General features: G+C 34.7%; 4 protein-coding genes and 1 non-coding gene across 6 annotated transcripts; 2 read left to right on the top strand and 3 right to left on the bottom strand.

The window, feature by feature from the left end:
- The first annotated feature begins 4,665 nt into the window (after positions 1-4,665).
- LOC105782458 (B-box zinc finger protein 19) lies at positions 4,666-8,423 on the top strand. Of its 2 annotated transcripts, XR_008192748.1 has the most exons (7): positions 4,666-5,071; positions 5,284-5,380; positions 5,482-5,597; positions 5,681-5,923; positions 5,994-6,088; positions 7,095-7,227; positions 7,576-8,423. XR_008192748.1 is itself a non-coding variant. In XM_012607207.2 (6 exons), the coding sequence occupies exons 1-5, from the start codon at positions 4,979-4,981 to the stop codon at positions 6,081-6,083; spliced, it is 639 nt and encodes a 212-aa protein (XP_012462661.1). In that variant the 5' UTR covers positions 4,666-4,978; the 3' UTR covers positions 6,084-6,088; positions 7,095-7,353. The 2 variants fall into 2 exon arrangements, 1 of the variants encoding a protein (XP_012462661.1); XM_012607207.2 differs by lacking the exon at positions 7,576-8,423 and having other exon boundaries at positions 7,095-7,353.
- Positions 8,221-10,156, bottom strand: LOC105782457 (fructose-bisphosphate aldolase 1, chloroplastic). Its single transcript, XM_012607203.2, has 6 exons — positions 9,861-10,156; positions 9,510-9,779; positions 9,313-9,422; positions 9,129-9,219; positions 8,772-9,041; positions 8,221-8,690 (listed from the first exon to the last, which is right to left on the bottom strand). Exons 1-6 carry the CDS (start codon positions 10,032-10,034, stop codon positions 8,412-8,414), a joined length of 1,194 nt encoding a protein of 397 aa, XP_012462657.1. The 5' UTR covers positions 10,035-10,156; the 3' UTR covers positions 8,221-8,411.
- A 2,506-nt stretch (positions 10,157-12,662) lies between these two features.
- LOC105781264 (B-box zinc finger protein 19-like) lies at positions 12,663-13,590 on the top strand. Its single transcript, XM_012605803.2, has 4 exons — positions 12,663-12,716; positions 12,997-13,068; positions 13,151-13,393; positions 13,501-13,590. Exons 1-4 carry the CDS (start codon positions 12,663-12,665, stop codon positions 13,588-13,590), a joined length of 459 nt encoding a protein of 152 aa, XP_012461257.1.
- Positions 12,672-12,744, bottom strand: TRNAE-CUC (transfer RNA glutamic acid (anticodon CUC)). The gene has a single exon. It is a non-coding gene; the product is annotated as a tRNA-Glu (tRNA).
- Positions 13,591-14,881: 1,291 nt separating the features above from the next.
- On the bottom strand, positions 14,882-16,997 carry LOC128031851 (fructose-bisphosphate aldolase 1, chloroplastic-like). Its single transcript, XM_012607205.2, has 6 exons — positions 16,694-16,997; positions 16,338-16,607; positions 16,141-16,250; positions 15,957-16,047; positions 15,600-15,869; positions 14,882-15,518 (listed from the first exon to the last, which is right to left on the bottom strand). The coding sequence occupies exons 1-6, from the start codon at positions 16,865-16,867 to the stop codon at positions 15,240-15,242; spliced, it is 1,194 nt and encodes a 397-aa protein (XP_012462659.1). The 5' UTR covers positions 16,868-16,997; the 3' UTR covers positions 14,882-15,239.
- Between the last annotated feature and the right edge of the window lie 1,406 nt (positions 16,998-18,403).

An 18,403-nucleotide genomic window follows, 5' to 3' on the forward strand; every position in this document is an offset into this window, starting at 1 on the left:
CAATACTTCATCAGAATCTCTATTTATAAGCATAAGAAGTATAAAAGAAGTAAAGATTAATTCTAATAACTATTAGAATTTAAAGTCTATCAAAATTTTATCTTGATGGACATCCACTTAATAATATATTCATAACACTCTCCATTGGATGTCTATTGGTAGATAATGTGCCTCATTAATACCTTATTAGGAAAAACCCTGTAGGATAAAAACTTAACGAGGGAAAAACAGTACACAATCTATAATACGCATAATATGTTGCCTCATTAAAAACCATACCAGGAAAACTCAATGGGACAAAACCTCGGTTAAAGGAAAAAGAGTACAATGCGTATTTACTCCCCCTCATGAAAACATCACATATTTTCTCGTATTTTACGTATTCAAAACTTTATCTTGATCATGATGGACATCCACTTAATAAGATATTCATAACAATAAAATCATTTATACTATTATTTAATCCTGTAATTGAGTTGTTGCCATGAGTAAACTAGGTACCCATTCCATTAATAAAATTATAAAAATATCCGTTCGTAATTAAAATAAGTTATTATGAACTCTTTTTAATTTAAAAAAAAAATTACATGTGGTTAGATTTGAACTCACGCTATTTACATAAAAGGTTAACATGTAGTTTTCCCTCTAAACTTGTCCAAAAGTATCTAGTTGGTACTTGAATTTTTTTTACCTAGTTGGTACCTAAACTTGTATTCTATCACCCAGGTTGATACCTCCTCACTAACACTGTTAGTGAGTGTTGACATGCACTGATAGCCAATATGGTGGTGACACGTGGCAGCTTCTCAATATGGCATGTAATGAGCATAAATTAAAAAAATTAAAAAATATTTAAATTTAAATTAATTAATAAAAAAGAATAAATTTTTATCTAGGTTCATCTTTGATATGAATAAAATCATATATTTTTTTATTAATTTGTATATTTTTAAAGTTTTTAAATTTTTAAATTTATATCTACCACGTGGCATACTGAGAGGTTGTCATGCATCACCAATAGATTGGCTATCAATGCCAAGTTAGCATAAACTAACGGTGTTATTGTAGAGGTATCAACCTAGATGACAGAATACAAGTTTAGGTATCAACTAAGTTCAAGTACCAACTAGGTACTTTTGGACAAGTTCAATGGGTAAACTACATATTAGCCCTTGCATCAACAAAACATTTAACTTTACCACTAAACCAAAGCTTTATTGTAATATAATTTTTACATTTTAATTGTATTATGCATATTATTTTCCCATCAATTGTATATATTGATAATATTATTAAGTGAGTTGGTGTCACAAGTCAAAGCAACACTAGCTCAATATTGATGACAACACTGTGATATTATTAATGTAACGACCCAATTTTTAGTGGTATCAAAAAATGCAGTTTTGGGACCCCATTTGCGTAACCCAGGTTCGTAAATATTAAATAGGGATATTTATGGAGTTAGTGTATAGATTAATTGAAATTTGGATAAGTAATTTAGCTGAAATTGTGATTAATTAGACCTAGGGACTAAATTGTAGAAGATTAATCGCTATAATTTTTTTATTAAGAAAATGCTTGGGGACTTAGATAGCAATTATATAAAGGATAAAAATAGTAAATAAACCAATTTGCAATATGAGATAGTGGATTTTGGAGCTTGATTTAGCTAGCTCATGTACCAATTTGTAAAACTGTTAAAGTTTTGAAAGTTACCATTATTGAGAATTAGATGAAATTGGTGTGAAATTGTTAGAAATTAAGCTTGGTATATAAAAAAGACTAAATTGTAAAGCTTAATTGTTAGCTTCATACATTAGGTACCAAATTGAATAAAAGGAAAATATGTCATGAAATGTTAGTAGGGATAGAATATAGAAGGTTCCTGATGAGTTTTGGTGAAATTAGATTCTAATCCGAGGCCCTAAATTGAAAGTTATATTTGTCTCGGTTTTAGAGACTAAATTGAGTAAATTACAAAATTTGTGTAATTTGGTATTTGATTCTGATTAGGCTAGATATTGATTGTATAATATGTTTTATAATTATTTGTAGCTAATGACAACACCGAATAGCTGAGACGGAAAGGAAAATAAAAAATCGTTGACGAGTGATGCATGAAACCTTGATTTGTACTTTTATGATTCAGGATCGAAATATTTGATTTCATATGCATGTTTATTGGTTGTTGAATCATTGAGGTGAGTTTATTATGATAATATGAAATATTTTGATTGAATTTGGTATGAAATATCAAGATTAGAGAATTAAAATGAATAAAATAAGAAATGATATGAAATACTTAAATTATGATATGTGATATAAAAATTATATAACTTATTCTTTTGCCTATTTAAATAACTGTTTGAACAACTATTGCACCAGATTTAACTTTCCACAAGTCATTTTTCAACTTGAAATAGTAAGGCCTAATATAACTAGCCTTCCCACGATAATTGAAAACCATTCTCCTTGTTTTATTCTTCCCTTTCATATTGTTGCAAACATGTTGCTGTCTAAGTGATGTTCTATTCAATATTGCAACATTAGATTGAACATATCTTATTTTTCTCCACCTTTGATCTTTCATTAGTTTGTAATAATGAGATCTAATATGTTTGGCCTTTCCACAATACTAACAAACATATTTTCTATTATTATTTTTACTTGTTTTAAAAGAAGAAATAACAACCATATTTTATATTTAATAAAATTCCTAGGAGATATAAGTTTCTTACCAAGTTCGAATCTCCTGACAACAAATATCTCATCACTTTGGCTTTCACATTTCTCGAAAGTGGCTTCACATCATTTAACTCTTACTCATTTCTTTTCAAAGTTGCATCTTTTTTTATATATAGTTTTATCAATCATTTCATTAGCTTTTTTTAAATCAACAATCATATCATATCTTTTTTACCACAGTTTCAAATCTTTATTATTTGGCTAAACACATCCTTTAGGTTGAAAAAAACATCATTGTCATTTTCTAATTTAATGGTTTAATCACCGAATGGACGTGTGATAGAACCACCTTTCTTATTGGACTTCATTATTGCAAACCGTAGTTTAGGATCCCTTTCAAGTATGTTTGAAGTCAAGCTCTGATACCAATTGTAATAACCTCGATTTGCTCTGTGTTCAATTTGATATTCAGATAGTATGTTTAGACAATATGTTCAAACAAATGTTAGAATAGAACATAGGCAGTATGCAAATAAGAGAATGAGAAAAACAAACACAAGAAATTTGTTAACACAATTCAGATTCACTAATCCTACTTTGCGAAACCTTACTTAGTAAATGATTTTATTCAACAATTGATCCAGTAACCTATTGACTAAATCTCAATCTACCCTTACACAAAGAAGTGATTGTAGCCCCAATAACTAACCCCGACTTGTTACAAATCATTCACTCAAAAAACCTCACAATACAACTAGTAAAACTCTCCAATAAGCCTAGAAAATGAGTGCAAAAATGAAAAGAAAAATCAACTAAATCAGCACAAGCAATCTCCAAGCTTCCTCTTCAACATGCAAATTGATGCCTATTTATAGGCCAAATAAGGCAACCTTCAAGATCAGATTTTGTAGAGATAAATACTTCAATTTGGTGCATAATAATCCAAGATAAAAGCCTCCAAAAATTATCCCAAAATACAACCTTATCATTAAGTAAAATCATCAGCTTAACCATAAATAGCTTAAAGGATAAATATAAATATAAGCTTTATCCAATAAGGCAAGTAGATCAAATCATCCTTAAGCCACCAATTTCGATTATCATGGTTTGAGATGGATTACAATACATCTTGGAATCCATTTGCTTATGGTAAAATCATGTGTAAAGGATCCCGTCGATCAAAGGTCTTGTCTGAACAAGTGTTTAAATAGTTGTTTAAACATGTTTGTTTGAACAAGAGTCGAGTCATCAGTCTTGAAAAGCCTTGGTCTTAACAAGTTAGTCGACTATTTTAAGTAATTTACTTTTTAAAATATGTATTTTTACTTTTGGTGTGAATTTTTCCTTTAATTTTATAAATTTATTAGATTATGGCATGTTTAATATAGGTGAATATATTTATACAAAATTCATATAAGATTAAAACGAAGCTTTAGTTAAATTAATAAAAATCAAATATCTTGATAATAATGATTTGATATTACATATGCATCTTTGTATTTTTTTATAGTGAACAAATATGATATATTTTTCTCCTTTTATCTTTTAAATGTACAAAAATATCGAGGTTTAAAACAATGTTATTTTAAATTATTTTCAAAACCGATGAACAGAACCAAGGGCAAAATCAACAAATTTTTTAGAGGCCAAAATTAAATTGTAATTTTTACGATGGTAAAAATTACAATTTCATCGTTGTGATAGCCTATAGCTTTATAGTTTTTAAATGAATAAATCTAATTTTTATAATTTTAGAAGGACTAAAGTGTAATTTTATCTTTATTAATTTAAAATAAATATCTAAATGAATTTTTCGATTTTAGAGGATTGGGCCTGTGACCCCTAGTTTCTCCCTGAAGAGAACCATTGTCAACTCTAGCTTCCGATCAAATTATATGAAAAGAACTAAAATCTCTGAAAACATATAATACAGGGACCTAATATAGAATTAGACCAAACTGATAAAGGAAATCAAGCTAGAAAACTGTACGGGGATTTACATACTTGCAGCGAGTCAGCAATTTTCTATCTCGCAGTTTCCTCGGGACTTTCATTTGAAAAAGAAAAAAGGAGTTCATTACTTCTCTGCTTCAGCTACTCCTTGTAACGATTTTTCTTTTCCTTTTCAATTTGGTCCTTTCAATTTTCTTGTTGGATTTGAAGCAGTAATCCTTTTCCGAATCGTTGAATTCCCCTGTGAAAATTTCTGATCGGTGTTTCATCGCTCCGTTGAAGAATGCCGTCGTCGCCACGAAAGAATTAGTAAAACGGAAAACAAACGGATAAAACTAGAATGCGAACCATTTGCGACGTCTGCGACAGCGCCGCCGCGATCATATTCTGCGCCGCCGACGAGGCTGCTCTCTGCCGTTCCTGCGACGAAAAGGTCTATTTTATCATTTCATTGCCATTTTAGTACAATTAATTGATATCCGCATAGTTATACAAGTCTACGTATATATGTATACTTGATGTACTCCAAATTCTGTATACTCCAAAATTAGCCGTAGTTTATATATATATATATAATTATTTCTGAAATTGATTTTATTTTGCTAAATTAAATCAATAAGGAAACTTTTTATTGGGAGTTTTTAGGTTCACATGTGTAACAAGCTTGCCAGCAGACATGTCAGAGTTGGTTTAGCCGACCCCAGCAATGTCCCACGCTGTGATATATGTGAAAATGCACCTGGTATATATATGTCCTTTTTAATTGTATAATTATTGTGTAAACTACAGTTTTTTGGAAATTTGTTGTATAATTTGGTCATTTGTTGATATTTTTGTACGTAGCTTTCTTTTACTGTGAAGTGGATGGTAGTTCCCTTTGCCTGCAATGTGATATGATTGTACATGTTGGAGGTAAAAGGACCCATGGGAGGTATCTCTTGTTGAGGCAGAGAGTTGAGGTTTGTCACTCTTTAGTAGGCAACATTTTATGTTTTCATGTAATTTTTGGAAAGCCTGCTAAAATTCTTTCCTTTGCATGTAGTTTCCAGGGGATAAGCCTGGTCGTTTGGAGGAACCAGGTTTACAACCGCTCAGTCCGAATGAAGTAAGGAAGGATCTGAATCAGCAGTCAAAGCTTGCAGTGAGAGAGAACCGGCAAAACCATGGAGTCTCTCATATTCCATTGCATGATGATAATGCTAAGGGTGATGGAGAGGTAGGAAATGAGTTGATTGATCTAAATGCCAGGCCACAACAGGTGCAGGGGCAAGCTTCGATCAATCAGGTATCTTCGATTGACTAGCTTTTTTCGTTCTTAGAACTTAATTGATGAGGTGACTGTTTTGTTTTTTAAGGAGCAAGCCATGGATGTTTCGAGTGGCAATAATCATGACACTACTAGTGGGATCCCTGATGGATCCTTCAAACAAGAGCCTGAAAAATGAGCTAGGTATAACTATTATCCCCTACTTATACTGTTGACTTTGTTTAAGAGCATTGCAACCATGTGGCTCTAAGATTTTTCTGTTTTTATGTGCATTTCTTGATAATTCATTATAGATGCTCATTATGTATTTGAATCTGTGTGATATCAAATTAATAAAGTGTACAAATAATTAATAGGATTTCCCAAGCAGGTTGGCTTCCTTTCACACGACATTGGTGCTTAGATAGTATTTAAAAGACTTGTCTGGTTTTTCAAAGTAGAGCTTGACCTGCTGAGCAATTCCTGATTCTCATAGTCATATGAGAAACAGATGGATCTGCATCTAGTTGTTTATGAATTATTAAACTACAGAGTAAGAATGTCTAGGCTTTTCTATTAGGGGCAAGTTCTGCGTTTTTGAGAGAAATGGTATCCTGTGCAAGTAATCTTTAACCTTCATGCATGTGGAAAGTCAGCTTCTGCTGGCCTATCTGTCTCATGGTTTGTTTCTCTTATTTAGGCTCGTGTCGAACAAAACTAGTCCGGCTGGTTATAGGGTTATACAAAAACTATAGTGCTATCATTTTCCACTGGCAAAAGGATATAATTTTGATGAAAAAGCAATAATGTTTTGTTACTGAAGTTGATTGGTCCTTTGTTTGTGATGAACTTCCCATGGCTAAAGCTTCCTTTCTTTTAAGTCCAGATATTGGATCAATTTACACCTCAAGTTTTGTTGCTATCATGTCTGAGATTTTCTTAATAAATCACACAACTACCATGTTTGTTAGCTCATTTTATCAGGGCATTTGCTTTGATTCAAGTCTATGACAATTAAGAGTAAGACAAACAACTGGGAAATATAGTCGCTTAAACAAGTAGTAATTGTTGCTAGTTCTACGATTTCTCTTACGTTCCCCTCAAAACATGCACACACATATGCACACACACAAACCTTTCTTTCTACTCCTTTGATAATTGAATGAGGTTTCTTATCAAATAATGTTGTCCAAATTTTTGGCTGCTGCAGATATAGCTGGATCAGTTTTCTCACATCTATGTATTTATTGAGTAAAGCGCTTGCCTTTGTCAGATATGTCTTCCTTGCCCTTGGATTAGTCTCTGTCTATTCAATTCCTTTACACAAATGAAAACTTTTGAAGGTAACTTTACCCATGTACCAAAATCAACATTCTTGCTTAACCGAAAATAGTTGTGACATTTATGTTTGTTTGAATTGCCAACTATATGTCCTTTGTGAATGACCATTCATTTAAATTTCTTGAACATTATTGCTGGTGTTAGTAACTGTATGAAATTGAATAACAAAGAATAATTTGGAAAATAGAATGAATGACTGAATATTCTAGTATTATTTACTTGCTTGGATCAGTACAAGAATAGGACTTATATACTTGAGTGAGACTAACTGCTGCTAACCAATCTACTAACAATATGCCAGTCTGTATAACAGATTAATAACAACCTAACGTTTTCTTATACTCTAACAGCTGGTGATTACAATGACTAGTTGCCATCAAATTGTAAGTGGGAAATAGAAGAGTAATGGAGGGGAAATTTTCACTTTTGAAAGGAAAAATTCCCCCGCTTGTTTCTCCGGAAAATTTCTTTTCTTTTTTGGTTCGAATTTTGGGGCCGGAAGCAGAACAAGCAGTGGGAGACTATGAATCATGTTGCTCTTACACCCCTTCTAAGTGGCATCCAATTTTACCTTTGTTTAACTTCCATTATGGCGTTTCTTCTACTTTTGCCACACTCCAATAGCAGCTGAATTTTTTTTGATGGAATCCAATAATAAGATGGTGAAATATTATGAAAAACACAGTTTAATTGTGTCAGTAGATCCGTCTATGGATTGGGTGCACTCAGGCACGTGTAAGTCTATTTCAATTTTTATGCATAATGATCCATCCTCTTAAAGTTAAAAATTCCTCGGAAAATGGATCGATCATTAAAAGAGAATCTGTTTCTCTTATAATTTGAGCAAATCATTTCATGTCCAATTCTTGATTCATTTTTGAACGGATTTTTTTAGTCCAACATTTCCAAGCAGACATCATCAAGCAGGATCGAGAAATGGTAATGCGGAAGTTAATCAGATCAGTTTACCCTAATTTTTCGGTGGCTAAAATGCAGATTCAAGCTTGTTTTAGTATTTATGATGATGCATTTATAAGTAATCTCATCAGCAAGAAGTTTATTTAACAGTACATTGCAATCCAGAACAAAAAGTAGTCTCCAGAGCCTATAAAACATTCAACACAAAGAGAAAGAAACCATATCATGAAATCTCCACCATCTCAGCTAAAGCTTTGTTTGCAGCAGCTTAGTAGACGTAGCCCTTTACGAACATTCCTTTCTTGGCCTCTTCTGATTCTCCCTCGCCGGTGTATTTCCCGAGCTGAGCGAGTGAGTTGGCCTTGGCACGGACAAGGAGTGCATCCTGAGCAGCCTTAACGTTCTCAGGTCTGCCTCCCCATGTCTTCAAGCAAGTGTTCTGGAGAGCTCTGGCATACGAGAATGAGACGTGCCATGGGTTTGGAGATTGGTTCATTGCGTTCAAGTTGAGGGTTGCTTCAACCTCGGATTGTCCGCCAGACAAGAACTGCACAACAGAAACGGTTTGTCCAATCCGTTAGTACGGTTCATTTTATTATTTCACAATGCTTTAGTATAGAAAATGTACCATGATTCCAGGAACAGCTGGGGGGATTCTCCTGTGGAGGAGCTTGAGAGTGTAATCAGCAACTTGCTGTGGGGTGGCCTTGTCTTTGCATTCAGCACCAGGAGTGACCATGCTGGGCTTGAGAAGGATGCCCTCAAACATGACATTGTTCTCAGCAAGGTAGAAGAAAACCTCAGCCCAAACCTTCTGCGCTACTTCGAAAGTCCTATCAATTCCATGGTCACCATCAAGCAAGATTTCCGGCTCCACAATCGGGACCAGTCCACTGTCCTGCAACACAATGGCCACAAAAATCACTTCTCGACAACAAGTAGCATACACATAATGATTACTCCACAGCTTCATCTATCAACTTACTTGAGAAATGGCGGCATAGCGAGCAAGTCCCCAAGCTGCTTCTTTCACTGCCAAGGCAGATGGACCATTTGGAATGCTCACAACGGTACGCCTGTCCGATCAAAAAGAGCTAATAGTGTTATACAAGAATCCTTTATTTCAACACTGCATAATATGGTTGAGAAGTCATCGAACATGGGGTTACCATTTGGCGAAACGAGCACCCTGCTGGTAGTAGGCAGCTGTGCGGGATGAAAGACCGTCAAGACCTTGGCACCATGACTCGTTGTTGGAACCAGGGAGTGGAACCAAACCCTGTTATTTTGTTTACCAAATCATTCAGTTCCAAGTATCCTCTTTAAAGATATGAATTTGTGGGTGCTTTTTGGTTAAGCTTTATACCTTGTCAACTTTGATACCAGGGACAATCTTTTGCTCAACAAGAACATCGACCATCTTTTTCCCATCGATGGTAGATTGGTAGAGAGTCTCCTCGAAAAGGATAGCTCCCGAGATGTAGTCACCGAGGCCAGGGGCAGACACGAGAAGTGTACGGTAAGCTTGCCGGTTTGCCTCGGTATTCTCGAGACCAATCGAGGCAAGCCGTTTCCCACATGTAGCATTTGATTCATCCATGGCCAAAATACCACGACCTGGAGATGCAACAGTTTTCTACATCCAAACAAAGAAATAATATTTGAGCATGCACGAGATAAAAATACGATTCAAGACTACATTAATTCTAAGACATACCGCGGTCTTAACAAGCTCGTCGGCATATGAACTAGCACGGACGGTAAAGGCGACCGATGTAGGGTGTGACCGTACAAAACAAACCGAAGGGTGGCGGAGGTTTTGGCCCTTAATCCACTCGGACTTGTCGATAATAGGTGAAGACTTGAGGAGAGTAGCGGAAGCAGAAGCCATTTTTCTTGGGCTTTGAGAGGGCTAATCAATGAAGCAAGTCGAAGGGGCTTTATTATGTTTAGTTTTTCACTATAATCTTATCTCTTCAATCCTGGCCTTCCTTCACCACACATGCAAGTCTCACTCACTGGATTTTATACTTGCGTTTGTCTATACTATCACTATACCAGAAGATGTCGCATTTGAGGCTGTCGTGCTCCGACCAATGCTCTTGTGCCATGTGGATGATAATTTTGCACACTTGGCCGGGATGCATTCCGTGGTTGATATGGATGATTCTATACTCACCTCGTAAAACATTGTTTCAAATACGTTTATTTTTTTCCCTTTTTTTCAATTTGCTTTTATTTTTTATTTAATTTAAAAAAAATTTAAAGGTTTACTATAACATTTGTTACCTGAATTTGACACTTTTTTCTATTTTGGTACCTAATTTTTTTGGTCCAATTTGATATTCAAACTTGACTCTTTTTTCTAATTTGATACCTATTTTTTTGGTTCGATTTGGTATTTGTCAAATGTTTTACAAATTACTCCAATATCTAACAATGTTATTCTTTACAAGGTAGCAAAAATAATCAATATATTTTATATGTTCAATTACTTTTAGTTTTATTTAATTAATTATTTTATTAATTGAAAATAATGAATTTCTTTTAATTTGGAGTTTTTAAAATATTTTTTCTTATTTAATACTAATTCATTAACCATAGTCAAATATCTATTTTTTAACATGAATTTCCTATAACAATAACAATATTTTTGTAGCATAACCAAAAAATTTTAACACCGTTAGTGTTTTGCATAATTTGTATAACATTTAATAAATTTAGTTACCAAATTGAACCTAAAAAAAACTTAGGTACCAAATTAGGAAAAAAATGCCAGGTTCAGGTGCCAAATTGGGCCCAAAAAAATTTAGGTACCAAATTAGGAAAAAAAATGTAAAGTTTAGGTTCCAAATGTTATATTAAGGTGAAATTAAAATATCATTCATTCGTGTTGTAGCTATTTTTCCAACAATATATCTTTAAAGTTTGATAGTAAATTCTGTCTAAAAGTACAATATGTCTTACTATTACATTTAATATTTGTTCATAAAGTCAAAATGTAATTAATAATATTATTAACAGGTTTCTTTTTTTCTTTTTGAATAATATTAACAGGTTCCTATTAAACTAGAATATGTGGCATTTTAAATGGGATGATTGAGTCGATTATATTGATAATAAACTTAAGTGGATAAAAATTTGAAAAGTATAAAAATTGGAGGGTTAAAATATGTAATATAGTTGCTGTACTTTTTGAAAATTAAGAATTTAGTCCTTGTATTTGTATTTTTAAAAAAATTAAATCTTCTATCTTTCAAATTTTAAAATTTAAGTCCATCTGCTAACACTAGATTTGATCATTGGTCAAGCTGGATTCGGGCCAAGTCGATGTAGAAATTTAGGCTTAGACTTAGCCTGAAAAATAGACTTAAAATTCTATTCAAATCTGACCCAAATTAAATATGCTAAACCCAAGCCCTATACGACTTATCCTATTAAAATTTTTAAATTATTTTTTATATTTAAAATATAATACACCAAATTCACTAAAAATATTAAAATCAAAAAAAATAACAACCGAAATTAGACATTTGAGGGTAAAGTTTTGGGTTACAAAATTCATCAATTTATAGCAACAAAAGGATGTGGTGTTAAGTTTATTACATTGACTAGTAACAAAATTAGTCTTCAAAAATGAATACCTAACCTTAAATATTAATTTGTTAGTTAGGTTGTTTTTACACACTAACCTCTCCAAATAAATATTAATCAAATATCGTGGTTTTTTTTTTTTAGAAAACGAGTTTTAATTTTTATTCAAGTTTATTTTTTAATTTTATATTTTTGTTTAAACTTTCTCAGTTTTCAAGTGGTTCTTCGGGCCTAAACAGATGGTTCAACTCATGATCAGGTCTAATTAATACCGTTAACTTTCTTTGTTAAATTTGTTGCAATGACATTTTGAAATTAAAAAAAATAACCACTTGATAGCCATGTAAATAAAAACAACATGTTGTAATTAACTTGAATTTAACAAAAACAAAAATGGTATTAACAGTTAGACCTGAATTTTGAAATCTGAAAAGTAGATGACTAAAAATTCCTGGAAATACAAGTACAATGAATAAATTCCTAAGGTTTGAAAGTACAGGGACTATATGGATAATTTAACCAAATTGAGGGCATAATTAGACATTTCAAACAATACGGCATATTGAAGAGTACAAATGCATGATATTCAGAAAGGAGTTTAGAGTGTGGGTAAAAGAGAGATTCCTTCTCAACTGAAAGTAACCAAATATGAGGTTCTAAATTTGTGCAGGTTAATGGCTGTGGTTTTGAAGTGAAGCCCCCACATCGGACGGTTGACAGAATGCCATCCCTTGAGATTTTTCTTTCATGAGGACCTCGGAGAATGGAGCCAAAAGCATATGATATGAAGTGTGGCTAAGATTCATGAAAACTGGGCTTCTGTTTGCATTTGTGGCCAACTGCAACGCCTATAAGAATTAACCAAAAACCCCTGATTCATGATAATGACTGCCGAAATTTTTCAAACAAAAAACGATCGGAAAAAATGAAAAATTTCCGTTGCCGGGACTTGAACCCGGGTCTCTCGGGTGAGAGCCGAGTATCCTAACCACCTAGACTACAACGGAATCTTGTTTGTTAATTTGAATAAAATAATTTAAGTCATTTATTGATTAAGTTGCTATTGAACTTCCTACAGTATTCCGGATTTTTAGTATTTTTTTCTCACCCATATATAAAAAGTTACAAAGAATCAATAAATTTATCAATTTATAACCTTTTGGTTACTTGTCTCTTAACTCAATATGACATAGATAGGCTTAATAGCTAATTTGGTCCCTAAACTATAACTAAAATATTAATTTCATACTTTCCTGAAGTGTGATATGATTGTACATGTTGGAGGTAGAAGGACCCATGGGAGGTATCTCTTGTTGAGGCAGAGAGTTGAGGTTTGTCATTCTTTAGTAGGCAACATTTTATGTTTGTTTGTAATTTTGGAAAGCCTGCTAAAATTCTTTCCTTTGCTTGTAGTTTCCTGGGGATAAGCCTGGTCGTTTGGAGGAACCAGGTTTACAACCGCTCAGTCCGAATGAAGTAAGGAAGGATCTGAATCAGCAGTCAAAGCTTGCAGTGAGAGAGAACCGGCAAAACCATGGAGTCTCTCGTGTTCAATTGCTTGATGATAATGCTAAGGGTGATAGAAAGGTAGGAAATGAGTTGATTGATCTAAATGCCAAGCCACAACGGGTGCAGGTGCAAGCTTCAATCAATCAGGTATTGTCGTTTGACTAGCTTTTTTCGTTCTTAAACTTGAATGCTAAGCAGTGTAGTAAGATGTTCTTTTAGAACTTAATTAACGAGGTGACTGTTTCGTGTTTTAGAAGCAAGCCATGGATGTTTCGAGTGGCAATAATCATGACTCTACAAGTGTGGTCCCTGTTGGATGCTTCAAACGAGAGCCTGAAAAATGAGCTAGGTATAACTATTATCACCTACGTATAGTTACTTCTTTTAAGAGCATTGTAACCATTTGGCTCTAAGAATTTTCTGTTTTTATGTTCATTTCTTGATACTTCATTATAGATGCTCGTTACGTATTTGATATCAAATTAGTAAAGTGTACAAATAATTAATAGGATTTCCCAAGAAGGTAGGCTTCCTTTCACATGACATTGGTGCTTAGATAGCATTTTCCAAGACTTGTCTGGTTTTTCAAAGTAGAGCTTGACCTGCTGAGCAGTTCCTCACTCCCATAGTCATATGAGAAACAGATGGACCGGCATCTAGTTGTTTATGAATCATTAAACTATAGAGTAAGAATGTCTAGGCTTTTGTATTAGGGGCAAGTTCTGCTAACGTTTTTGAGAGAAATGGTATCCGGTGCAAGTAACCTTTAATCTTCATGCATATGGCTAGACTGCTAAATAACTTTTGATCCCAAAAGATGGTAACATGGCGGCTTCTGCTTGCCTATCTATCTCATGGTTTCTCTCTCTTACTTTAGGCTCGTGTAGAACAAAACTATCCGGCTGGTTCTAAGGTTACTCTTACGTTCCCCTCAAAATATGCACACACACACACATGCGCTCACGAACAGCTAACCATTCTTTCTACTCCTTTGATAATTGAATGAGGTTTCTTATGAGATAATGTTGTCCATCAATGTTTGGCTGCAGATACAGCTGAATCAGTTCTCGCACATCTATGTATTTATCGAGTGAAGCGCTTGCCTTTGTTAGATATGTCTTCCTTCCCCATGGATTAGTCATTATTACCGGTGAATTAGAATGACTAGTTGCCATCAAATTGTAAGTGGGAAATAGAAGAGTAATGGTGAGGAAATTTTAACTTTTGAAAGGAAAAAATTCCCCTGCTTGTTTCTCCGGAAAATGTCTTTCCTTTTTCTGGTCGAATTTTTGGCCTGAAAGCAGAACAAGCAGTGGGAGAGTATGAATCATGTTGCTCTTCCACCCCTTCTTAGTGGCATCCGTTTTACCTTTGCTTAACTTCCATTATGGTGTTTCTTCTATTTTTGCCACACTCAAATAGCAGCTGAAATTTTTTTGGATGGAATCCAATAATAAGATGGAGGAATGTTGTGAAAAATACAGTTTAACTGTGTAAGTAGATCTCTCTATAGGTTGGGTCGGATTCAGTCAAGCACTCAGGCATGTGCAAGTCTATTTCAATTTTAATGCTTAAGGATCCTAGGTTAAACAATTGGTTTAACTCCACGGAAAATGGATAGTAAAAGAGAACATCTCACGTCCAATTCGCCTAATATTTTTGCTTAAACTTGTTTTTCCAGTCCAACATTTCCAAGCAGACAGTTTAGAACAACGTCGAGCAGGATTGAGAAATGATAATCCGGAAGTTAATCATATCAGTCTACTCTAATTTTTTTTTATCACGAAAATGCAGATTCAAGCATGTTTTAGTATTTGTGATGATGCCATTTATGAGTAACCTCATCGGCAAGAAGTTTGTTAACTAACAGTACATTGCAATCCAGAACAAAAACTAGTCTCCAGGGTCTATAGAACATTAAACACAATGAGAATGAAAGAGAAACCATATCATGAAATCTCCATCATCTCCGCTAAGCTTTGTTTGCAGCAGCTTAATAGACATATCCCTTTACGAACATTCCTTTCTTGGCCTCCTCTGATTCTCCCTCGCCGGTGTATTTGCCGAGCTGAGCAAGTGAGTTGGCCTTGGCACGGACAAGAAGTGAATCCTGAGCAGCCTTAACGTTCTCAGGTCTGCCTCCCCATGTCTTCAAGCAAGTGTTCTGGAGAGCTCTGGCATACGAGAACGAGACGTGCCATGGGTTTGGAGATTGGTTCATTGCGTTCAAGTTGAGGGTTGCTTCAACCTCGGACTGTCCGCCAGACAAGAACTGCACAACAGAAACGGTTTGTCCAATCCGTTAGTACCGTTCATTTTATTATTTTACAATGCTTTCGTATAGAAAATGTACCATGATTCCAGGGACAGCTGGGGGGATTCTCCTGTGGAGGAGCTTGAGGGTGTAATCAGCAACTTGCTGTGGGGTGGCCTTGTCTTTGCATTCAGCACCAGGAGTGACCATGCTGGGCTTGAGAAGGATGCCCTCAAACATGACATTGTTCTCAGCAAGGTAGAAGAAAACCTCAGCCCAAACCTTCTGCGCTACTTCGAAAGTCCTATCAATTCCATGGTCACCATCAAGCAAGATTTCCGGCTCCACAATCGGGACCAGTCCACTGTCCTGCAACACAATGGCCACAAAAATCCCTTCTCAACAACTAGTAGCATACACATAATGATTACTCATCAGCTTCCTTTCTCAACTTACTTGAGAAATGGCGGCATAGCGAGCAAGTCCCCAAGCTGCTTCTTTAACTGCCAAGGCAGATGGACCATTTGGAATGCTCACAACAGTACGCCTGTCCAATCAAAAATAGATAATAGTGTTATACAAGAATCCTTTACTTCAACACTACATAATATGGTTGAGAAGTCATCGAACATGAGATTACCATTTGGCGAAACGAGCACCCTGCTGGTAGTAGGCAGCTGTGCGGGATGAAAGACCGTCAAGACCTTGGCACCATGACTCGTTGTTGGAACCAGGGAGTGGAACCAAACCCTGTTATTTTGTTTACCAAATCATTCAGTTCCAAGTATCCTCTTTAAAAATATGAATTTGTGGATGCTTTTTGGTTAAGCTTTATACCTTGTCAACTTTGATACCAGGGACAATCTTTTGCTCAACAAGAACATCAACCATCTTTTTCCCATCGATGGTAGATTGGTAGAGAGTCTCCTCGAAAAGGATAGCTCCCGAGATGTAGTCACCGAGGCCAGGGGCAGACACGAGAAGGGTACGGTAAGCTTGCCGGTTTGCCTCTGTATTCTCGAGACCAATCGAGGCAAGCCGTTTCCCACATGTAGCATTTGATTCATCCATGGCCAAAATACCACGACCTGGAGATGCAACAGTTTTCTACATCCAAACAAAGAAATAATATTTGAGCATGCATGAGATAAAAATACGATACAAGACTACATTAATTCTATTTAAGTACATACCGCGGTCTTAACTAGCTCATCGGCATATGAACTAGCACGGACGGTAAAGGCGGCCGATGTAGGGTTGCACTGTACAAAACAAACCGAAGGGTGGCGGAGGTTTTGACCCTTAATCCACTCGGACTTGTCAATAATAGGTGAAGACTTGAGGAGAGTAGCGGAAGCAGAAGCCATTTTTCTTTTTGGTTATGTTTATCTTTGGGCTAATCAATGAAGCAAGTCGAAGAATGTTATGAGGGACTTTATTATGTTTAGTTTTTCACTATAATCTTATCTCTTCAATGTTGGCCTTCCTTCACCACACATGCAAGTCTCACTCACTCGATTTTATACTTGTGTTTGTCTATATCACCCTATCATAAGATGTCACATTTGAGGCTGTCGTGCTTTGACCAATGCCGTCATGCCATGTAGATGATAATTTTGCACACTTGGCGGGGATGCATTCGTGGTTGATAAAAACATTGTTTCATATGCGTTGAGTCATTTTACTTTATTATCTATTTTTTATTTAGAATAAAAAAAAATTACCATAGTTCATTTTGAACATAAATTCATGGTTATTTCTCTTAATAATATCGTTTTCAAGATCTCTTTAAGAGTGTAATGTGATTTATCACTAAACTCAACACTCGTTAGTAAAATCAAAATGCAATTAATAACATTGTTAACAAATTTCTATTAAACTTGAATATATATCGTTTTAATATTTAATTAAGACCATTAATCAAGTAAAACAATAAAACACTACATTCAAAAAGAAACAATGACACACCTAATTAACTATGATTGGATTTGATGATTAGGTTGGTCAGTTAAAGTACTTGTAAATTTAGTGGATAAACCTAATTCAAGAGTATAAAGATTGAGGACATAAACATTTGAAATTGTAGTGGATAAACATGTGTAAGTAACAAACAAGTAAATTAAGGAAGAAATTAAAAAGATCGAATACACAAATTTTATGTGAAAAATTCCTCTGAAGAGGATAAAAAATCAGGAGTAAAGGGATATTTCACTAATAAGATAAAAATATAAGATAGAGAGAGTCAAAATAAAGAAAATCCGAAACCCTGAAAGAAAAATATTTTGTACTAAAACACAGAATTCTCTCTTAACTATGCTATTTTCTGCATCTAAATCTAATTCGCACACTAATCTCGGTGGCTCTAAGGTGACTTATATAGTGAACATGTTACTTGGTGTCCACTTATCCTAGATACACTTTAGCTACTAATTAATGTAATATACTATTAAATGCTTAGTGTCTAATTAGGAAATAATCCAAAAATTGTCATCCAATGAATTAGCTATACATATTTTCATATCTCGGCATGATGACAGTTGCTTGTTGCGACATCGTGTTCTCTCATTACGACGTCACTCTCTGTTTTGGTCTGAAATACAAGGCATAGTCCACATAAATAATAAAGAATATTTATACGGAAAAAAAAAACAGATTTTTTCTTTCCTTGTGATGTAGTAAGAGTACAAGAACATCATATTCACAATGCAGTTTGCAGTGCGTGTAAATTAGAGGTGTTGGAGAGATTCCTTCTGAAACTAAACAAACATGAGGTTCTAAAATTTGTGCAGATTAATGGCTGTGGTTTTAAGTACAGGGTCTTGAAGTTAAGCCCCTACATGGGACGGTTGAGAGAATGCCATCCCTTGAGATTTTTCTTTCATGAGGACCTTGGAGAATGGAGC

This window comes from Gossypium raimondii, chromosome 13 (assembly GCF_025698545.1).
Source record: "Gossypium raimondii isolate GPD5lz chromosome 13, ASM2569854v1, whole genome shotgun sequence".
Taxonomy (NCBI): Eukaryota; Viridiplantae; Streptophyta; class Magnoliopsida; order Malvales; family Malvaceae; genus Gossypium; species Gossypium raimondii.

Coding starts and splice junctions, on each gene's coding strand:
- LOC128031851 (XM_012607205.2), bottom strand. CDS start 16,867: ATGGCTTCTGCTTCCGCTACTCTCCTCAAGTCTTCACCTATTATTGAC. Junction 16,048..16,140: donor GGTGCTCGTTTCGCCAAATG/GTAATCTCATGT, acceptor TTGATTGGACAG/GCGTACTGTTGTGAGCATTC. Junction 15,870..15,956: donor GCTATGCCGCCATTTCTCAA/GTAAGTTGAGAA, acceptor ATTGTGTTGCAG/GACAGTGGACTGGTCCCGAT.
- LOC105782458 (XM_012607207.2), top strand. CDS start 4,979: ATGCGAACCATTTGCGACGTCTGCGACAGCGCCGCCGCGATCATATTC. Junction 5,072..5,283: donor GCCGTTCCTGCGACGAAAAG/GTCTATTTTATC, acceptor GGGAGTTTTTAG/GTTCACATGTGTAACAAGCT. Junction 5,924..5,993: donor GGCAAGCTTCGATCAATCAG/GTATCTTCGATT, acceptor TTGTTTTTTAAG/GAGCAAGCCATGGATGTTTC.
- LOC105782457 (XM_012607203.2), bottom strand. CDS start 10,034: ATGGCTTCTGCTTCCGCTACTCTCCTCAAGTCTTCACCTATTATCGAC. Junction 9,220..9,312: donor GGTGCTCGTTTCGCCAAATG/GTAACCCCATGT, acceptor TTGATCGGACAG/GCGTACCGTTGTGAGCATTC. Junction 9,042..9,128: donor GCTATGCCGCCATTTCTCAA/GTAAGTTGATAG, acceptor ATTGTGTTGCAG/GACAGTGGACTGGTCCCGAT.
- LOC105781264 (XM_012605803.2), top strand. CDS start 12,663: ATGAAAAATTTCCGTTGCCGGGACTTGAACCCGGGTCTCTCGGGTGAG. Junction 13,069..13,150: donor TGTTGAGGCAGAGAGTTGAG/GTTTGTCATTCT, acceptor CTTTGCTTGTAG/TTTCCTGGGGATAAGCCTGG. Junction 13,394..13,500: donor TGCAAGCTTCAATCAATCAG/GTATTGTCGTTT, acceptor TTCGTGTTTTAG/AAGCAAGCCATGGATGTTTC.